The following is a 22,473-nucleotide window of genomic DNA, read 5'->3' on the forward strand; positions in this document are numbered from 1 at the left end:
CAGCATTTGATAGGGCAGCATTTTAAAAGATTTTTACTTTGTAATATTTTTTTGTAATATTTGAAACACACAGCAGACAATATATTGTCAACTCTTTTTGCTGAAGCCAAAAGCAAGTAAAATCAAGGGCGGGGGAGGGGGGAGACTAAAGAATACCAACAGGCTACGTCATAGATAAAGGGGAGTTGGAGAACACCACTTCAAGGTACATACCAACCATTGCCAGAAACAGGAAGATTTCTTTTTTGCTGGAAAAACTATTTTACAATTACTTACTGCAGAATTTCTTGCATTCACCTCTGTAGCATCTGGTATTGACAACAGAGCATCAGGGCATTTAAACCATCGATCTGATCCAACAAGGCAGTTCTCATGTCCCTGTGCACATTAAATATGAACATTAACCAGCCCACTTGGGACAACGTACCTTAGGGCTGTCTTCAAACCCATCATCTGTCTCAGTAGCTGGCAGGGCAACTGCAGCTTTGTAGACATTAAAGTTAATGAAGACGTCACAAGGAAAATTCCTAACTGCGCATTAACAGTCATAAATATTGAATCAGAAAGCATACCTCGGCAACCTGGTACCTTCACAACATCGAGCTGTGGGCTTATAAACACATTATGGGTCTTCCATAATTAAAACACTTTTCCCACCCACAGTCCAATTTAAGATGCATAATATGCAAATATTATAATATGCAAATACCCCCAAATTTAGTCTTTCTACTTAATAAACACTCCAGTTTGGTCCATACCTAAATTCCATACATCACCAAAAAAAGGCTACTGTTGACATTGATGGTTAAGTTGAACAGCAGAGAAAAGACAAAATATCAAATCCATTCATCTTGATTTAGAAAGAGTAGCCAACTATATAAGTGGCAGGCACTTGAGTAGCACACAATAATTTCTACTAGACCAGGAAAGAGAAAAGTATATACTTGACTTCTTATTCAGTTAAACACCAAGAAAATATTGTTACCTTTCCTGACATTCTCAAAGTTGTCTCAAGCAGCTAACCATGGAAACAGAATTTGTCTCACCCCTGAAATAGGTTACTTGAGGTCTAGGTTAAAGTGCACTGGTAAATCAATGCAGGACAGTCCATCTACACCCACCCATGCTGCGTGCTGTCTGTGCATACGTAGAAGCTTCAGCTCATCAGAGCTGTCAATCAGGTAACTCTTATGAGCATAAAATTCGCTGGTAGAATTATGTAATTTAGTTTGCTTTGGGTATCAGTAACACTGTCAAGGAACTCTTATCCTGGACTCCTAAGAACCATAAGTTTTTAAGAAAACCATATAAACATTCATCACACACTAAAGAAAATAGTAAGACTCCTAGTTCTGAAATCAAACTGTAGGATTTCAATGTCAATTAAAGCCGCAGCAAATATATTTAGTGTGCTTAAATTAGGTGGTAAGTCAATGACACCATTAAATATACTCTTCCTTCTTTAATTATTATTTTTGAAAGAGCCTGGATTTGCTGGTAGCAGCATACAAGAGGAAACAAGGAACTGTTGTAACTGTTAGTACATCAGTATTCCCGGCATACAACTTTTTTTTTAAATTTAATAGTTTTCAAACACTGTTGTACCTGCTCTTTAGCCCTATAAATAGTCCAGATGAGCCTTATGCTCAACAGAAAAAAAATAATGAACCTTCCCTTCATTCCACCAGCACTAAAGAAAAAGCTCCAGAAATAAGTTATTGGTTTTAAAGACCAAAGTATCTGTTTCTCTCCCTGTCTCTCTTCACAACAAAGCAATCCCTTTGAGACCCTCAGGAAGTTTACTGGTATATGTAAAAGTGAACTAATCAGAAACAAGTATCTATGTGTGCCAGAACAGACGCTTTCATGAGTGACCTCATTACACATTTCCCAAATTTCTTTATCATGAGCCACAGATCAGGGCACGGTCAGCATTTAAACTGGTGGTTGGTTTGTTTTTTTTTTTTTTTTTATTTATTTAATTATTATTTTTAAAGAACAGCATTCTTAAGAATAAATTCTATTTTCAGACTCATAAATTTAACTACCAACACATACAGCAACTCTTCCATTTAAATTCAGAATTACAGGTACTTCCCACAATCATGTATTCAGTACAAACATAAAGAGCACCTCCAAGGACAGAAATTTGTATTAACTGTTAAATATTGGTAATGCGCAGCAATACTTAAACAGGCTCATAGGATAATTAAATACAAAAACAATGCAATTAAGTGTGCATAATTTAAAAATATTTAATATTTTAGTTTCCATAGGCACTCTTGCATATATTACATTACCTATTTTACAATGTAAATGTGGATATCAATCAATTTATACTAATTTAAATTACAAACAAGATGGTACGTGATCTAGAAATAACAAAGCAAAGTTAGTTCATATTGGTTTTGGAACATCCTCTTTTCAGTATCCCATTATTGTTGTAACTAGCAGCAAATCCCAACAATAAACTTGTGGGGGGGCTGGAAAAAAACAGGGAGAGCAGGATTATAAGGTTTTCCCCCGCGATTCTTTGAATTGGGTTCTATCTGCCTGTACTTAACACCTATATTTAACAGGAATAACTCATTTCTGAGATTCACACCTAAACGAGAAAAGCAGAGAATTTTCATTACTCCCTAGCATGTCCAAGGTTACATTCTAATAAGCTAACAGAAAAATCAAGTAAACAGAAATGGATGTACACAATCCACAGAAAGACAGAAAATTAAAAAATACAAAATCCCGAGGCTAAACTTAGAATTAGCTCTTTTAACAAATACACAAAGGAGAAATGGAGCACAGGAGAATAAAGTGGTAGGAGTCAAGAAGCAAGGACACACGAGCAAAGCTCTGTGCAGGACAAGGCCACCCTGCTGCACTACAAAATCCTTATGCAATACTCAGTCTGGGTTTTCGTATCGCCCGGAAAACACATCAACCTCTCCCCCATTCATGCTAGGCTCAGGCTGTCAGCCTCGAATGCAGGCAGGGAGAGATGTCCTGGAGTCACGACAATCGCAGTGGCAAAATAGAGAGAGGTTCTCACCACAAATTTAAAACTGTATAGTTGTGTGATTCTTCGATCAGACTTCATGATTTTTTTTTTTTTTTCAAATAATGTTACAGGAATTTCAGTGCCATATAGTGAATCCTCAAAAATCCATCAAGAATTTTCTTCCAGAAACTTAGAATTCTATTACAAAAAATAAGCACGCTTGACACAGAAGAAACATCCTGTCTTAGAGGACTTAAGTTAGATATAACAGGTGACAGGTGCAGGGAAGCACTGCAAGAGAAGAAACATGAAATATGGGCAATATATCTTGAAACATGTGACAGCTAATAAAATAAGTCATTTACCACCAATAAGTGGGTTGAGTTAAAGAAGCCAGTTAACATGAAAATGTATCTAATTTTTACTCTCTTTAGGAGTTCCTGCTGTGCCAGCTACATGACTACATGAAGCTTTATTGTAACTTTTAAAATTGTTCTCAGCGCCCTTACAAGGTTGTGAATCATTTCAACCAAACCTTCTTAATAACCCATCCTTCTCACCCACCCCCGTAATATAAGCGTATATATATGAAATAACTTATTTCAGCAGCTATTTAGCCATAAGTCATTTTGCTGTCCCGTTCATTTTAAATAATTAAAAAGATAATAATGAAATGAAGTATCACATACCTTTACAAGACTATCACTTGCTGAATACTCTTAGATTGAATACAACAGTTGAGAGACTTGCTGTTTCAGCTGTTTGTGCTAGTAATTCCTACTATACATACACTGTAAGGCTTTTCTTGCTGAATAAAAATGGATAAAAGCATCAGGATTCCATAATTCAACATTTAAGAAAATAATCGTATTGTAAGCAATGATGGGAAGGATTTTATGGTTCTCCTTTCAACAGAATTAAGCATGCAGTGTTCTTTCAGGACGATTGAAGTTGTCCAGTTCCCGATCTTTATGGTTCATAAGTTTATTGTAAAGCTATTTTATCTGACAGTATTGGGAAATTTACTGGTATCCCTTTTATTTTCTTCGACAAAATCATTTCTAAATTCTTTCACCACATGTATTTCGATGAACGTCTTCTACCACTACAGAGGACAGTGCAATAATCATGTATTTCTACATGCAATCGCTAGGTAAAAGGCTTTATAAACCAAAACATCTCTTTAGTTTTACATTTAAAAGTCACCACTAATTGCACAGAATTACTAACTGCTATTGCACAGGCCAGCACTCCCAAATGGGACTCTCCGTACCGTCAAGGCTACATAAATAGCAAATTTTTATGTTCAGTTCATCTACAACCATCATCTTTAAAGAGATTTCTCCAGCCATGATTGTACACTATCAGTGGCACTGAAAAGTCAATTCTACCCAATTACAGCTCTGGGGTGCAGTCGCTTTGGACAGCAATAAGAAGATTCACAAAGCTGCTCACCACTGAATCAGAAAGCCCTCTGTTGAGGATATTTTCACATACCTTTCCATTGGTGGGAATACAAGCTCAGAGTAGCTATAGGCATTGAATTTTATCGTCAAATGTCCATGTACCAACTGTTTGTGAGGCGGGGGCCCTGCTTTTACATAAATGTGGTTCAGAGCATAGGGAATGGGCCTTGCTACCCAAAGAAGGTAAGTAAAAAAACTTCTGAGTGACTGAAAGGGATGAGTTAGCATGAACAGGTGATGCGATAAAGAACAATGTTATTTTCTGATATTGTGCATTCCATACATGAAGTGCACGTGACAGTACACACCTACAAGGAACAACACCCCCTCTCTTTTTTGGTTTTTTTTTTTTTTTTTTTTTTTTTTGGTTGTTTGGTTGGATTTGTTTGGGTTTTTTTTGTTCGGGGGTTTTTTTGGTTTTGGTTTGGTTTTTTTGTTTGGTTGTTTTTGGGTTTGTTGTTGTTTTGTTGTTTTTTTTTTTTTTTTTTACAAATAAATGTTTGCAAAATACAAATTTCTATTCACCTAACTTTTCAACCTAAACTGAAATTTTGTGTTCCATTCACATATTGGTAACTTTAAATGATCTTATCATGCCCTATGAGAGGGCCTGTCCTTACATAGTAAACCCATCTGAACAATCAAATCAGGAGAAAGAGGGCAAGGCAAATAAACATAAAGAAAGATAACCAAAGACCAGTATTTGCTGGAGGATACAGCTTCATGACGATGATGCTTTATCAGCCTTCTGACATTCAACTCCTTCACTATTGCTTACGCTATTTCCAAAGCCAGCTGCATACTCACGGCTCCAAATGTCAAAAGGAAATTCTCTCTGCTTTGTGAAATTAAAAACCAACAGTATTTTCCTTCCCATGAGCAAATAAATTAATGATGACCTGAATTCTTGTGGATTTAGGTTCTATTCCTCTTATATACACAATAACCCTACCTTCTCTCATGTCACCGTACTATTTGAACAAAGGTGGTGAATTTTATGGCTGGCCCAGAGCCGTGCACACAGCGACTGCCCACCAGCGCACTTGTATTGACTGATCAGTAGCACAACTTACTATAGGAGAGTTTTGCCTACCTGTCCTGTAGTAGGGCATAATCCACCCGTTTTCCAGCCTCCTGAGAGGTCACACAGTAGGTAATGCTGTAAAACTGTGGATCCAAATGACCATACTGTACTAATATCATCACACACCAAAACCCGCATCCACCACTGATTTGCAACTACTCTGCTACTTAAAGCTATCACAAGACACGTCAAATTTAAGAAGTCATCTTTGAATTTTACTAAAGAGGGGAGCAACTGCTTGTTTGTCCTATCCCACTGCTGTTCTCAAAGAATGGTGACTTTCTGCACCCAGTTCCTTCCCTTCAGCTGCTGAATTTCAAATGCATGCGACAGCCAAGCATCAGAAAGCATACCAAGAACAGCAGCACAACCACCAGCTCCAGGGCCTTCCAAAACCTAGCCTGGCCTATTTGCACGCGTTGCCCTAAAGCACCTCCCCCCTTCATATTGACCCAAGCTCTCCCAAATCCCCCAGGCTCATTGATGTACAGGTTTTTCTGCAGTCTTGTAACTCTCCAGGATTCCCCTGGCTCTGCATTTCTACAGTTGGACTCAATCTTAAGGGTCTTTTCCAGCCTAAATGGTTCTATATGCATCAGGTACAGCTGCAGAAGCTCTTGCTGCAAGTCTCCGCATATCATTATCTCCAAGCTCAACCCTACCACCAAACCATCTTTCCTTTCTCACCAGTAATGTTCTGAATTTTTTCCAAACAGGGTTATGCACAGGCGGACACAGCAAGAGGTACCATTCCTTTCCTGGCCAAGGAGACCAGCCCTTTTGAAGGGAAGGGACTGGTGAAGAAACCCAGTAAGAAGGAAGATGGAAAGATGAATACAGAAATTTCAAAGCACTAATAACGTGGAAGGGGAAGGATATGGGATTCAGAGAGGCAAATCTACAATTAAACTAGGAAAAGACAATAATGATGGAAAAAGAATATAGACAATAATGATGGAAGAGGTATAGGTGCCTACTGGAAAGAGAGACCTCTGTAACCATTCTGCAGCAGATCCACATCCAGTAAGGAGCTTCCCCCATCCGTCCTGAACGTGTCCTTTTGAGGAAATTTCTAGGAGTGGAACAAAAAGTCTTAATGTTCAAATAAAGTAAGTTGCAACATGCATTGCAGGATACATCAGTAGTTATTTTCACTTTGCAAATCAGTTCAACAGTATAATCTATGATATATAATGCTGGTCTATAATCTTATCGGGAAACACAGCAATACTACTATTGTCACCAATCCATTTGCAAATTTTCAGAAAACATGTAAATATATTAATTATCCTTGAGAAACGTACCTCTCCGGCTAGTTTGGATAAAACTGGTTAATAACTTCGAAAGTTATTCTGGGAACGAGGGAAGAGAAAAACAAATTATATAAGAGGCCATAATGCAATGATACTGTGAAAAAACAAGTAGTGAAAGTGTGTCTTTACAGGTAAAGGTTAATGAAAGAAAAAAAAAAAGTGTTTCACCCAAAGATAACACTCATCAATACATCTGCTGATCCCATTAACCAGATTTCTCAGTGGTTGGAGTTACATGGAAAGATAAATCAAGATGTCAAGCTTCTACACTGTACATTTAAAGCAAGCTAACAACTTAGCACTAGATTTTAAAAAGGGAGTAAAAATTTTCCAGTAGAAGCTCAATATTCAGCAAAAAAAGTGCAACCACCTCCATATCAAGTCATAATTTTATTTATCGATGACATGGGCACTGAAATTCTGCACAAAGTCTGAACGCAATCACTTCACCTAAAATTAGGTACAAAGAAGCCGGCAGTGATAAATAAGTGGATCTTTAACAGCTGTTGTGGCACGCTCAAATCTAATCTCCTGTTCGTTCATTCAAGTTATAACAACAGGCTGATACATGGATGTTTTGTATCAGCACAGAGAAAACAGTAATTCCAGAATTTGTTTATTCAGCTCAGATGCAAACTACAGCACATTCAGTCTCATCACTGCTGACTCGAGAAGGATACAAGGAAAAGAATTTAAACAGCATTTGTAACAAGGTCCTGTAAATGAGAATCACTGACTTAGAAAGGGAAGGGCAGGAGAATCTGTAAGCACTTTCTTATGTCTTGAGGGTAAGGTTTCCAGTTTCCTACATCCCATACAGCAGCATGTTTATTTTAGAGAATAATCCGAAAGTCAAGCTTTAGTTAAAGTGACAGAACACTTGTTTCCTGTAATATCAAAGGTAGGACACAAGAAGGCAGATTAGAAATAGTCAATGTACACATTTCAAATACATGCATCACAAAAGTATCAAGGGCACTTGCACTCCTTGCACAGCAGCAAAGATGTGTTTCTGCTGAGGAAACTGGAGATGACTTACAAAACATGGTAACGTGTCTTCCTCCAACTTCAGCAGAACCAGATTTGTCAGCAGACAACTACAGTATTGCCAACTTTGGAATGCGGTAACTAAAGTATTGTCAGCCCAGTATTTAGCACTGTATTACTGCTTGTAATAGTAACTGAAAACTGATTGTAAACAATAGGAAACTATGATGTTTATGACTATTTTCATTATTCAGAAATTATATAAAAATAAAGGACAAATGCCGAAATCTTTAAATTCTCGCAACACCTACATTTTTAATAACGGGTGACAAGATCTGCTAACAAAAACAATTTTTTCAAATGAATGGTCTCTAAACTGATGTAATACTTACACCATCTCCACCACTGATAGCTTTTTAGTGTTACAAGTTGTTAGCGGTAAGAAAAACAAGATACCACAGAAGGATGCAGTGAGTAGCAGTATTGCCAGAACCAAGCAGATCTGACTCCATTCTAGGAATAAACTGCCTTGAGTAGTCACCAAGTAGTACATTAACCCAGCATGAACGAGCAAATGCAAGAGCTAGTAGCATCTCAGATACTAGAAACTGAATTCAGGAATTTAATAAAAGGTGCAAGGAAAAAGAAAGATGCTGTTCTAGCGGGCAAGAGTTCAGATACAAAAATCCTAAGGAGAAAGGGTAATCTGACTGTCAGCAAAGATGCTTCCAGTTAATTCAGAAAGGTATCAGGTTCACTTTTTCTTCGAGTAAAACATTCTTTCCTCTGCAAATGACAGAGCAGATTAAAAGAAGCCAGTGTGTTCAGCGATCTCTTCAGACAGATTGGCACAGAAACAGAAGATTGTCAACTAAGTTTTGACTGAGGACCAAAGTGATATAATGCGATATCCAGTGCTGCTTCTCCAAAAATTACAGTTTCCTTAGGTTTCTGATTAGCATTGAAGTCACTCTTCTATATAATCGCTGCCTTTATTAATTCTTTCTACCAATTTCTGCAGATACTACGTTTTCTACTTAAATTTCAGGATACTCAGTGCCATCTCCCCCTGTTGAGAAATGTCACTTAGTAACATCAGGGATAATTGAGTCCTTTCTCATGATAAGCTGCCTCCTTCCAACCAAAAAAGAAAGAGAAGAAAGAAAAGAAAAGGGGGGGGGGGGGGGGGGGGGGGAAATAAGTCAAGCATCTTGGATGAACCACTCATCTCAACTCTTTCTGTATAAAGCTCCAGAGATTAAGGAAAAATAGAAGCCTTTCACAGGATGGGATGAACCACCATATCTCACCCCTAGCCTAAATGACTAGCTTAGATTAGATGCTTATTTTTCAGATGATTAACACTAGGCAAAATCAAACGTGGTTAATGAAGCTAAAAATGAGAATCAGATAAACTGGCTTCATGAAGCATTGTCAGAGGTACACAACAAACTTTGCAAGCAAAGGGAAGAAAGAACGTCCTTCCTCTATTTTTTTTAAATTTAGATTTCAAAAAACAGGTAGTCATATCTGAAAACTGCAATTTTCAGTCTGGTGTACCCCGCAACTTTAGTAATGTATCTCAACATGAGATCATGGAAAATCAAGGAGTTCAGTACACATGCAAACCAGTCTTGGGAAAAAAAAAAAATTGTAGCAGTAGCTGAAACTGCATACTGTTCCCCTGAGGCAGAAGAAAAGAAGTCTAAGTGGTTACCTCCTGTTTAACTAAAAACAACTAGTACAGAGCTTTCAAGAAGCAGCACTATACAATATACTTAACCTGCTTGATCTGACAAGCGATGAAGAGTTTTAGTAACGCTTCGCTGCAGCCTGAAGATGAAAGAATAAAACAAAGCTTTTCTTTTCATCTTAATGCGACAAACCACACATTTGAAGTATTCTTTAATATCACACTGAAGATTCTCTAGCCAGTAAATAAACTGTGATGGAAGCAAAAGTAGCATCTACTATTAAAACCACAAGGTTTTATTACTTGGAGGTCTCCTTGTTCTGCACAATGATCTCTTACCGGTTTATTGGAGGCTTGGTTTAGAAATATTTTGATACATTCTCCCCTTATAGCAGTCCCTCACTTCTTTTCATTTTATTGACAGTTGTAGTCAGTGGAGAGATAATTTGGATAAGAATATACTGTACTGTAAAACAGAGAGGATACTATATAGCAGAATGACAATTTCCTCGCATAGTGCTATCAAGACTAATACTGGTGAAAGCAAACAGTTCTAGTTTAGTCATTGGTTTTATTTCATTAAAATTATCAATAATTTTGATCTTATTCTTTAAGGTAGCAAAATCATTCAAACTGCTCCAAATTACTGCTATTCTAACAATCCTTTAAATTACATACCCTTTTATCTTAGCCAGCTATCTGGTCTTTTTGACCTGTAATCCCAGGAAGGGCTCTGAAGGACAAAGGAGAAATAGCTGGGTTTTATTCTGGTGCCCAGACACAGCATGGACTACAGAAGTCAAAAGCTGAAATTTCAGAGGAAATATTAAATAGTTCAATACCTACTACTGCCAATCTTCAGCACATTTAACTCCCAATACGAACCAAGAACTGGAGAAGGTGTAAACTCTGATTTCTACAAGAACATACATGGCAGATTTCTAACAAGGACCGCAACAAATGTGTCCCAAACAGGCACCTTCTTCTGTCACATTTGATTTCTAATGGATAATGTAACTGAAATTAAGAAAAAAATGAAAGAAAAAAAGAAAAAGCATATCGCCAGATAGATTTTTATTTCATTCTAACATGAAAAAAAAAAACACCAAAACCCAAAAAAAAAAAAAAAAAGGAGACAAACCACCAAAAAAACCCCACACTGTCTTTCCATGAGTCTGCCTCAAACATTTGATAAACTCCGGCTGCATCTTCAAAAAGTTCAGCCTAAGACTAGGCTCTGACTGTCTATGCTCAAAGGTCTAAAACTTTGCCAGGATTTAACTAGAAACAATTCCATACTCGGAACTAGTAAGAGGCAATGGCACCAATTCCATGCATAAATGCCTCACCATTTAGTCCTTAAAACTCATTACTACACGCTGTTTTACAAAAGGGCTCCATGAACTGTGCACAATCTCTTTTTCCCAGGTTAATTTTTTTCTCTGTTTTTAGAGAAAGTCTCCCTGGCTTTCTTAATTAAGCTTATTGCAGCACTAGAAATTAACACAAGAATCACATGCCAGCCACCAACAGTTGTTTTTCAACATGATTTTCTGCTAACTACTGGAAGATTATGTTTTAGCATGCACGAATCTTGTGCTTCCACATCAAAAAGCAGGTGGTTCTAACTTTTAACTCGCAAGCCATTTCTAAGCAAATACTTTGGATATGCTTGTTATACTAGCTACGACAAAAATTGCTTTATATGTGTACCGCACAACTACTCCAAAAGATTTTTAGAGCAAACGTCTGCACTCAGTAAACTCTAATAGAGCACATGCAGCCTTAAGCAGAATAGCGTGAAATTTAATTTCAACAAATCCACTAGAGACCAAAAAGCACACAGTATGCGGTACATAAGAATTACCTGTTTCTAAGAATATATAGAAACAAAAATGACACTTCTAAATGAATGCCCATTGAAAGATAAATTCTGCCTATCTGCAAAAAGACACAGAAAACCATTTGTAAGAGAAAAAACTATAAAAGAAGCTGACTATCATCACAATGAATCTACCTCGGCCTGAGACCTAGTTACTTACGCATACAAGTACGACAGGACCTGACACATCGAGTGCTCTTTCTTTAAATTTCATTTGGAATATCAAAAGTTCTCTATCAGTTGTAAAATGAGAACCCCTAAAAATCAATCAAACGTCCCCCTAACATTTGACAATATTCATGGGATATATTGGCTTTCTGCCTGACCCTCATGTAGGGGGAGGGAAAAACCCACACCAAAATGCAACTCAATCCCACAACCTCTCAAAAACCTAACTCCTCCATTTGCAGAACCGTTGCAAGCCTCAGAATTCGTTTCTTTAGTTCTCTTTACAACACTGAATAACAACAAATAAAGCAATAGCAGGAGCAGGAGGAGAGAAGGGGGATGGGAATCAATTACTGCAATTCTAGCCTTAAATGCCTCCCACACATGGGCCACTTTTTTCATACAAAGTTAAACGTGGTCATTTCATTACAATGAAAGCAAGAAACAGAGGGAGAGAGGAAGGGAGAGACCGAAAGACCTCTTCTACATTTGACCTGTCCTTCTAACTGCACAATCTAACTTAAACCAAATTTTTATCATGTCAAACTCTGGGTTTAATGTTAACACAAATTTCATTTCTTGGAGCATATTTAAGTGCATGCATTTCATGCAGTCTCCTACTATACTGAGATATAAATAAGGTATTTCAGGGGGCTGGCTGGGTTGGCTTTTTTTAATTGTTATTACTAATTTACCTGCAAAAGTTATTTTTTGTTTAGGAAAAGAAAAAGTTAATCCTTCCTTGAACAGCATAAAATATTATTTCCGTATTAGGGAAAAAAAATTATTCTAGTCTACGAAAGCTTGAAGATTGTTTCACCTCGCAACACTCTCCTCCTGAAGATACAGTCCAGATCGCTTGAGCCATGCCTGCGCTCTCCAGCTCCATTAATTGCGTGATCAGGCTTGCTCCCTTCCACTAGCACTGCCACTTTGACAACCAGTGGTGAAGTTGCTTAAGCAGCTGATTCAGGAAAGAAAAACTTAAGTTTGACATAATCTGCAAAGCTGTTTCCAAAAGGTGGTCGTCACCAAAAAGGAAAAGCAACACTATTGCTCCTGTGTGTGCTCCTGCTTCCCTTCTCTGAATACACAAGGCTCAGCTAAGGGAGCTAAGGTGGTACAAAACTCTTCTCGTAGGGTGTTTCTGGATGGTTTAGATCACTGGACACCAATTTATTACAGGGATAGACATGATCAGACATGAGACCGTTAGATGAGGTTAGCTGTAGCATCAGACTGTAAGCTTAAATACATGGAACTTCTCATGCAAATGTCAACACCTTCTGCCATTCGTTCTTGTTCCACCTTTGGACATTTGTTTAAAAGGTCTGTTGTTCCACAGGATGCATCAGCACTCAAAATGCAATTAAAGAGGGCAGCCCAAAGGCACAGTCTTGATGACGTCTCAGAGACGGTATTTCAGTGAAGAATCAAAACGCTACTTTTGAATTGGACAAACGTTGGGAATATAGTACGAGAGAGTACCCCAGGCACATCCAGGCTTTTTCATTCACACCTTAAAAAATCTCTGTTCATAAGCAAGACAAGCATTCGTAAGGCTCTAGTTGTTCCTCTATATAATTATGTACCTTTTCCATATTCAACAATCCGTCTTTCAAACAATTAAATTAGGGCTTTTTGCCTACTCTGATATTCTCATCATGTCTACCCAACCCTCCATCAATTACGCGCCATCTTTTTGATGAGGTTAATACTGTACTTTGAGGACATGGAGTGAACCAAGCCCTTCCACAGTGCTGAACTCCAAATTACTATGAACTAAAAGAAAAAAAACCCAGATGTACAAGTTGCATTATTTGCTAGTTTTTCCTTCTAAATTCAGTACCATTTTACAAGGACATACCCAGCCACCTGAAAGCGTTCACAGAACACCTTGCATGTCACACAGACAGTGAGAACTTAAATTTATGCAGTACTTGCTTCATCTCCCATGCATAATTCTATCTTCCCTATATTCCTGCAATCCAGTGACATGAATGTCAGGCACAACTAAAGATTTGCTGTTACAGTGACAGCATTAAAAGTTTGGCATCTTTAGCAGTCTAGTGAGTTACAAGACGTTTCACCTTTTGATAATAAAATACTTCCATCAATAGTGAACCTTTAACCCAAAGAATATCAATATACATCACTGAAAATAAAAGTTATCTCCAAGAAACTCAGTGACAACAAGTGGCAATATAACAAGCCACGTGAGAGCAGGAGTGCGCACTGCAGCATCACATACGCAAGAACACCCAAGACGGCTTGCTCAAATTGAGATCACACATCAAAAAAATATATACCCTGAGCAGGCTGTTGCCTGGGTGTCAGAAGCTTCTGATGAAGCTGCCCTTCCTCTACAAGTCAATGTATTACGCCATATATCTACTTCCTTCATCAAGAGCAGTAGGACAAACCTTGCTCAACAAAACTGCCAAAGATTCTTTGGAATGTATTCTTCCCATGACAGCTACATTAGAGGCTTCCAAGATTTTCAGACCAAAAGCCTATCGCAAGTCATCAGTATTTCTCACAAATATCTCTGCATCCCTTTGAAAAAACTTTCTTTTTCCACCAGAGGTCAGAGGGAAATCAAAACAAGACCACAAGTATACTATTAAAAACAAACTCAGTATTATTCTATAAGATGCAAATTATGGCATTCTAGGCTACCAGTGGTCCACAGACCAGCTGAGTTTGTTGACTGAGGATTCCTACTTGATTTATTTCACAGAGGTTTTTTTCAGTACCAGTTAAGTTTAAAACCTCCTTCTAAAGAATACCCAGAGCTGTACCTAGAGGAGGGCAAAGTAAACACTACCAAATGGAGAGACCAAGTCTTCCTGGTTGCTGCTACAGCAAGAAAGGTTGCAAATCCATGTCAGTGGCTGAAAGGAACTGCCTGAGATTTACAAGCATCTCACAGCAAAGTAAACAGCAGGGAATTAACCCAGGCATTGCTAAAACTCTGGGTTTTTTCCTTTTCTAAAAATAAGAAGAATTCTACAAAATAAAATCACAGAAATGTCAGTTTACTTCATCTTTCAGTTTATGCAGAGAAAAAGTGTTGTTGGAACAAAAAGTAGATGAAAACAATTAATACATTAAAGGGCACAGAACTAACAGGATTTATTTGCAGAGGATTCTTGCTTAACTGGCATAAATTTAGCCAAACTTTGTAAGCTTCCAAATACTCATAAAAAGTGAAAATACAGAACAATTCAAAGTCACAAGCAATAACGCAGAGCCTCCCACAGCATTTATCATGAGGTATTCCAGTTTTACCTTTTTTCATGCAGCATCTGACTATCCATAATTACTAGTACCATCAGTACATGCTGCAGTTCTTCAGAGTTTAAAAAAAAAAAAAAACACCACCTTCCCAAAACCAGACAAGGAACAAGGGCAATGACTCTGGTGTACAAGTTCTCAGCCATGTTCTCTTGGGCTGCACATTGCAAGAGGCAAGTCCAGGTGGTCACAATGGTCCCTCCTCATGTTATAAGGATTAAAAATGCTCTGTTGCACTGAGCAAACTTATTTTCACACCTTACCACCAAATAACAGGATCACAGAATCATTCAGGTTGGAAGGGGCTTCAGGAAGTCATTTTGTCAAACTCTCTGCTCAAAGCAGGGTCAGCCTTGAGATCAGACCAGACTGCTCAGGGGTTTATCCACTCACATCTTGAAAGCCTCCAAGGATGGAGGCTGCACAGCCTTGCTGGGAAACCTCTTCCAATGCCTGACCGGTCTCATCATGACAAAGTGTTTCCTTATTGCCACTCTGAACCTCTCCTGCTTCAACATCCACTGTCTCTTGCACTCATACAATGCATAACCACAAAGAATCTGTTGCCAGCTTCTCAATAAGCCCCATAGGTATGGGAAGGTTGCTATCAGGCTTCCTCAAAACCTTCTTTGCTTGACCTTGAACAAGCCAAGTTTCCTCAGCCTCTCCTCACAGGGAAGGCACTCCAGCCCCTGACCTTTGCTGAACTTGTTCCAGCTCCTTTTCAGCAGAGTTATTCCCCAGACAGGCAGTCCCCTGCCTGCACTGCAGCAAAGGGTTGCTCCTTTCCTACTGCAGGACTTTGCACTTGTCCTTGTTAAATTTCATGAGGTTCCTGTTGGCTCATTCCTCCAGCCAGTCTAGGTCCCTCTGGATATCAGCCCTGCCCTCGAACGTGTTGACTGCGTCCCCCAATTTGTGGGGATCTGCATGGAAGAGCACGTACTCCACCTCCTCCAGGACATTGATAAAGCTGTCAAACAGGACAAACTCCTGCAGAACTCCACATGATACCAGCCTCCAGGTAGAGTATGACCCATTCGCCACAGCACTCTGACCCTGACCATCCAACCAGGTTTTTTAACCCAACTTGTCCAGTTATCCACACTGCAACATCCTAACTTGGATACAAGAACATTGGGAGAGACAGTGTTGAACACCTTGCTGAAGTTGAGGTAAATGACACCTACTGCCCTCCTCTCATCCACAAATCCACTCGTTTTGTAGTCTGTCTCCGCTTCCACCTCCTGCTGACCTAATTTTTACACTGAAGCTCTATCACGAGCTCGCTGTTTAACCAGACCAGCCTCCCAATATATCTATTAATCTTCCCGAGTACTGGAATGGACTGTTCTTGCACTAGGAAGAGGTTGTCCTTAAGGACCTCACAGCTTTCCTGAGCTTATCCCTCAGAGCTGCTTCCTGTGAGATCCCACCAACTAGCTCTCTTCATAAGCTGAAGTTTGCTCTCCTAAAGTTCAGTTAAATCCTGGTTGCATCTACAGCTAGAACCTAATTCTTCAAATACTCATTCCTGTACATCTCAACAACACTTCCTTATGTTTCCAACTGAGCCAAGATCCCCTGGGCCACTGAAACTCCACCTAAAGACACAGACACCAACAAAACAGAGTACACCATTAAAAGGCATCATTCCACACAAATGAACAAAACCAAGAAATACATGTTTCTTCACTGGAAACATGCAAGGTCTAACCCATTTTCTGAGTAGGCATCAGCAGTGCTCATTTTATTACACACCTACACAATACATAGTACTTCATGACATGGATCCTTTACTGAATTGTTTTCATGAGGACAGTATAGTAACAACAACAAATACTACAGTTAGAAAAAAAAAAAAAAAGAGAGAAAAATCCTCTGTGTCCTCAGTGTAATCTGTTTCCGCAAAGGGAAAAAAAAATGGCTGTCTGAGATGCAGAGACTCTTGATAATTTAGGCATTTGTTCTTCCTTTTTTTTTCCCCATAATAGACTATTAGCTTTTCAGATATCCACTAAGCTAAAATGAATTAAACCATTCCCTTTGTCTGTTATGACTAAAGCTTTAGGTATAATACACACTCAGATAAAAAAAAAAAAAAGAAAATACTTCTTGTCTGACCAAATTACTTTTCATCAATATTGCTTTAGGAATTACAGACATACTTTAAAGATTTTACACTTGTTAAATATTTTAGTGCATTTAATATTACTCAGAAGTCAGAAAATGATCCAAGCAAGCTAGGATGCTTTAAGATGTAGTATTTAGATGTCAGATTTCATTGTAAGTGTATGTAATTTCATTTTCCGACCCCAAACTGAAGTCAATAAATTCATCATATATTGGCAAGCAACAAGATACACATTCTTTCACGTAATCTAATCCATTATTCCTCCACCAAAAGCTTGACTTGACTTAAAAGACTGGGCTAGTTTTAATACCTCTAATGTTTCTCCCTCTAGATATCTTTTTTATTTTTGTAGAAAAGTCTAGAATATATAAAGATATAAATGCAGGCTAACAAACTGTCAAGTTCAAAAGTTGCCGAGCTCGTAATCCAAAAGCCAGAGCCAGCCTCCAAACACCACCATCCTTGGACAACTCTCTTCAGAAGCAGAGAGTGACCCACTCTGTCAGAAAAACAAGTCACTACCACCAGATTCATAAACAGGACAGGAGGAGCTGCCTGGAGAGAGCTCTCATTAACGATGCAAGAGGCTTTACCAAGAAACCAAGCCCCAGCCCTGCTGCATCACAGAAGGAAGATCCTCAGATTTGGGATCCGGCCCCCACAGCCATCAACAGAGGAGTTCACTATTAAGTGATCAGAGCACTAGCCTTGAAGCGAGTACCCTTCCTGTAATGACACCTTATCAGACAAATGCAGACTCTGACAAGTTAGATGTAGCTACAAAATAAACAAATAGGTTGACTGTTCTTACAGCATCAAAGAAATTCAATAGTTCGTAATTCTTCATCAAAAAACATTCAATGAAAAAGGAATGGATGGTATGGTAACGTGTACTTAAGTATAATTTAATCCTCTTAAACACAAATCATTTTAGCAACCAAAGTATAACACCGATTATACTTTCCTGGGGAAATACAAGCACTTCACCTAAATCACTAGTTCTTAAAGCAAAAATACGCATAAGGTTTCCCAAGCTCGCGAACGGTCAAGCCATTCATTAAGCCTGTCAATAAATAAAGAAAACAAAAAAAAGCACTACTTCCAACACACAAAGAGAAACAAAATAAAGGATCAAGATATGTACATACTGTGAATTAGCAAAGAATTACTGGGGTATTACAGCCTTCATCTCTGGTCACCACATCCCAAAAATCACAGACGCTTATTCACAATACTGCCATAACTCAGGTTTAAGGATGAAAAAGCAACAGGCACTGCCGTGAAAGTAGGTAGGATGTTCAAGTATTATTTCATATAAATTCTCTGTCTAGAATAATTTCTTCACCACAGTAAAATACATGTACATAATGAGAAGGCTACTATTTAACAAAAAAAAAAAAAAAAAAGAACCCAAACAACAACAATCCGGTAGTCCATGCATGAAACTACAGCCCTACTCCATTCAAACCTTACTTAAGCAAGCATTAAATTCTAAGCAATTTTATTGGACAAACTACATTTCACAAGCCAGGTAACAGTTTAAGTCATTTTTAGCACTGATATTTTCCTTGCCTTCACTATGCCACAGTCTTCCTATCCATAAAGTGGAAAAACAAACCTCTAAAACAGCATCATTTGGGAGCCCCGACCTTTGTAAAACATCCTGTGTTGGATTTGCTTGACATCGTTAGATGCTTACATCTGACCTCTTCATCTCGGTATTCCTAGAGGGCAATTCATCTCATCCTGAAGTAGAATTCTCAAATAAGCCAGATGAATTGGCCCCCAAAGTGTCTTTTTCTTTCTACTGACTACAGAGGGAGTCCAGCTCAAATATAGACACCTACACCATAGACACCTTCAATTAAGCAATAGGAAACCAACTTTCTAGGCTTCAGATGAAAGAAAGATGCTACGTTCTGTTCATTCAAGTCTTGCTGCAAGGCCCACTGCTGCCACAGGACTTGTTTTTAATCAGTGTTCAGTTTTGGTGGGATTTTTTTGTAAGTATCAAGGCAAAAGGCCCTTAGGGAATACTGATACCATTAATATTTCTGGAGCATTGATAAGAAGCCTTACTTGAACCTTACAGGTTTCACACAGTCAACAAACATAAATCACATGCTCCAGTCTCTGCCACTCATTTTCATGCCTTCAGTACCTACATCGTGTTCACTGTGCTGAAGTATTTTAAATTAGAGTACAGGCTGCCTGGCACGAAGCCTGTTTGATGCATTTGAACAGGCCTCAATAATGAAATCTAAAAAGTTAAGAAAGCCATCATTTTGAGCCATCGATCTGTATAAACTGTATGTGACTTATTTCCACTATTCCATGATAGGAAAATAGCATATTATTCTTTTAATGTTTGCTTAACTATATTTCAACAGAAGCTCACTATACTACAATTCAGTGTTGATTAAGTATGCAAGAATTTTCACTTCAGAACTCAATACATACTTGGAATGGATATTTGCTTTTTCTGGTGTTTTTTTTTTTTTTTAAACAAAAAAGTCTTTACCAATGGATAATACTGTAGAAAACTAAATCTAATAAACAGTTGTGTTTTACACTTCAATGTCAGTCAGAAGAAAACGAAGAGTAATTTAACTCCTCTAAAAGCCTACAAACTAATTCCTTCTTCAAAAGGAGATGAGCAAAAAAGTTAAAGTCAAAAAACCACCTCTACAAAATGGGACTTAGTTTATTACAATGCTCTGAAAGGCACATTTGATTTTCTTCCTCACATTAAAAAAAACAGAAAAACATGGGCATACCTGCACCAGATGCTGATCGGTGCTCAGACTGCGGTCTTCCACTGGGTGAAGAAGGTTCCTTCATACGATCAATGACACTGTCAGAGAGCTGAAAAATATAACCCCCAACCCAGAGTCAGACTGCATCTTCTCCTTTATCCCTATTACCCCTCTCTTCCCCCAAAAAATGAAGTAAAACTTTAAAAAAAAAAAAAAAGAGCATAGAGCCCCAAAATAAGATATGACAGCTGCTAAAATTCTATCCACAATGAAAAATAAACTTCCTATTTCCCCTTATTTGTGGGGGTGAGCGCTCATCTCTGAGTGCAAACAATTAGACTGAACAAGATTATTTTGGCTCTCACAGAACACAAGAAACTGATATAACAAAATATAAGATACAGGGAACGGTAAAGGAAACAACACCCTTTGACGCATTGCTTGTAATTAATCAACATTTTTGCCTTTCTCAGTTATTTGGGTGACAGTCAAATATCACACGGTGCAGGTGCAGAGCACTTAACCCACGAGGAACTTCATCCTGATAAAGCCCTCAAAATACTTGTGCAACACAAGTGGTCACAGCACATGTACTCAACCGCTAAGTTCATTCTAATGTTGACACACACACATACAAAAATACTATCACAAATTATGTGGAACCAGACAGAGTAAGAGTAATGTCCAGTTTCAGATCTACTGTAGCCCACAGAAAAAATTCACAGAAGGTAAAGTAGTAATAACACGAAACCTTTTGTCTTCCAACTTGTAATTTTCTATTGGTTTCCTCGAACACCAACTCCATCAAAATACTATTTTGACTGCCCATAAGAATTAATTTTAATTAGCAAGTTCTTTACTAAACCTACAGCATGACATCTCTCACTGGCAGAAATCTGTGTCACAAAGATTTTGCTAAAATCTGTAATCTAATATGTAGTGCAAGTGTAAAATTTCTTAAGCATAAGATTTTTTAACCCAATCCTTAAAACTCTCAATTTAACTTCAGACAGTTAGTTTTATGTATGTAAACAGTTATGTATATCCCACTTTTGGATGCTCTATTGACTAACATTACTTATTTAGTGAAGCTACATTTTCCTAGTACCCATGATATCATTGAGTTTTTATTCCCAGTATTTCAAGATCCAGGATGCTTTAGAGAAATTCCAATAGTCCTTCCCAGTACTTAAGCATGGTTCACAGAGGATGAACTCTGCTGTGAGCACTTACATTACTGTCACCTATTTGCACGAGAGCATTAAATGACCAGAACTGCAAAATATTAGTATGCTGAAATACACAGCAGTTACTATCATGGTTCATTCCACAACACTTCTCCCTATGAGCATAAAAAAATAAAAGACAACTTATTATCCTTCCTGATATGAACTACAGTGTCTTTCATTGAAACATTTCTAAGCTGCAAGATTTCTCAAAGCATCTTGTGTCACGAACTATGTTCTGATATATTATAGGCAACAGCCTGCCATAAATAGGAAAAGAATGGGAATGCTTCTGCAGGTACACAGGGCGTCGGATATATCACATGAAAGAGAGCGGAATATGGGAAAGGGAGGAGCTCTCATATGTAGAGGTCAGGGAAAGACAAAACAAGCTCTGGTAGTTACACATCTCTCCTACAACTCTTCTGCCACCCGTCTTCGGAAACCAGGCTGGGGGCAAGGCTCCCCGGTGACAGCTGCCTATTCACGGCCTGCTTCTTGCCACGACAGGCGCCTCTAGCCCGCACCTGAGCACCACAGCTCTCGCCGATCCCCCAAAAGACCCAACTGAAAAAGCGAGGCGGCGGCAGGAAAGGGGTGGAGGTCACTGCGGGAGAGGGGATGGAAACGGAGGAGAACAACCGCGAGGCGTGAGGGGACGGGGCTGCGGGGACAGGACCCAGCAGCGCTGAGGCAGAAAAAGACGAGAGAGGGACCGGGGAGGGCCGAGCTCGGGGGGCAGCCCGGGGCGACCCAGGCCCCGAGCGTCCCGCTGGGTCCCGGCGAGAACCCCAGGCCCGGTGGAGCCCCGCTCTCACCCGCACGCCCTTCACCACCGTGATGTTCTCATTCTCGTCCGCCTCGAAGGTGACGCGCCGGGTGCTGCTCCCGCTGCCGCCCATCTTCGCCCGGCGCCACCAGGCCGCGGCCAGGGACGGCCCCAAGGAGACTCACTCTCCCCGCTGCCAGCGCACCCCGCAACAACGCCGCCTTTCATTGGCCCGCCGCTCGCCCCACCCCGCCCCCGGCGCGTAGAACCCTGCTCCCTACTGGCTGCGGGGCCGTAGCCATGGAAACCGCGCACCCCTGCTGAAGAGCGGCGAGGTACCCGGAAAGGGTGCGGAAACTTTCTCGGTGTAAACTTCACCGAGGCGCAGACTACAAGTCCCAGGATGCTTAGCGCGGGGGAAGCGGCAGCTCTGCGCCTGCGCAGTGCCCGCTGGGTAGTGTAGTTCTCGCCATCCCCGGGCTGTGCTTTGGCGGCGGGGCCGCACTGAGCGCGGGAAAGTGTCGTCCCTCATGGCCCGTTGGGGCTCTCCCGGGACACAGCCCCGCTCTGAGGGGACTTTAGAGATCCCGTCCAGCTCTGCTTGTCCCGCTGGGGCTAAGGGGGGGTGCGCTCCTGCCCTCCCTCAGCGAGGCCACCCTAATGGCACCGTGTGGGGTGAGTGCCCCCGGCTTCTGCTGGA

General features: G+C 39.6%; 1 protein-coding gene across 3 annotated transcripts in view; it reads right to left on the reverse strand.

Annotated features, from left to right (window-relative positions):
• The window catches only part of CHCHD3 (coiled-coil-helix-coiled-coil-helix domain containing 3), a 164,271-nt gene extending 142,347 nt beyond the window's left edge, over positions 1-21,924 (reverse strand). For all 3 annotated transcript variants that reach the window (XM_050895241.1, XM_050895240.1, XM_050895243.1), the window contains exons 1-2: positions 21,823-21,924; positions 19,800-19,887 (exon numbers count right to left, since the gene is read on the reverse strand). In XM_050895241.1, coding sequence (XP_050751198.1) covers positions 19,800-19,887; positions 21,823-21,906 — 172 coding nt within the window. In that variant the 5' untranslated portion in view covers positions 21,907-21,924. The remainder of the gene's footprint in view (positions 1-19,799; positions 19,888-21,822) is intronic.
• Positions 21,925-22,473: the final 549 nt, after the last annotated feature.

Source organism: Gymnogyps californianus, chromosome 1, assembly GCF_018139145.2.
Source record: "Gymnogyps californianus isolate 813 chromosome 1, ASM1813914v2, whole genome shotgun sequence".
NCBI classification, from domain to species: Eukaryota; Metazoa; Chordata; class Aves; order Accipitriformes; family Cathartidae; genus Gymnogyps; species Gymnogyps californianus.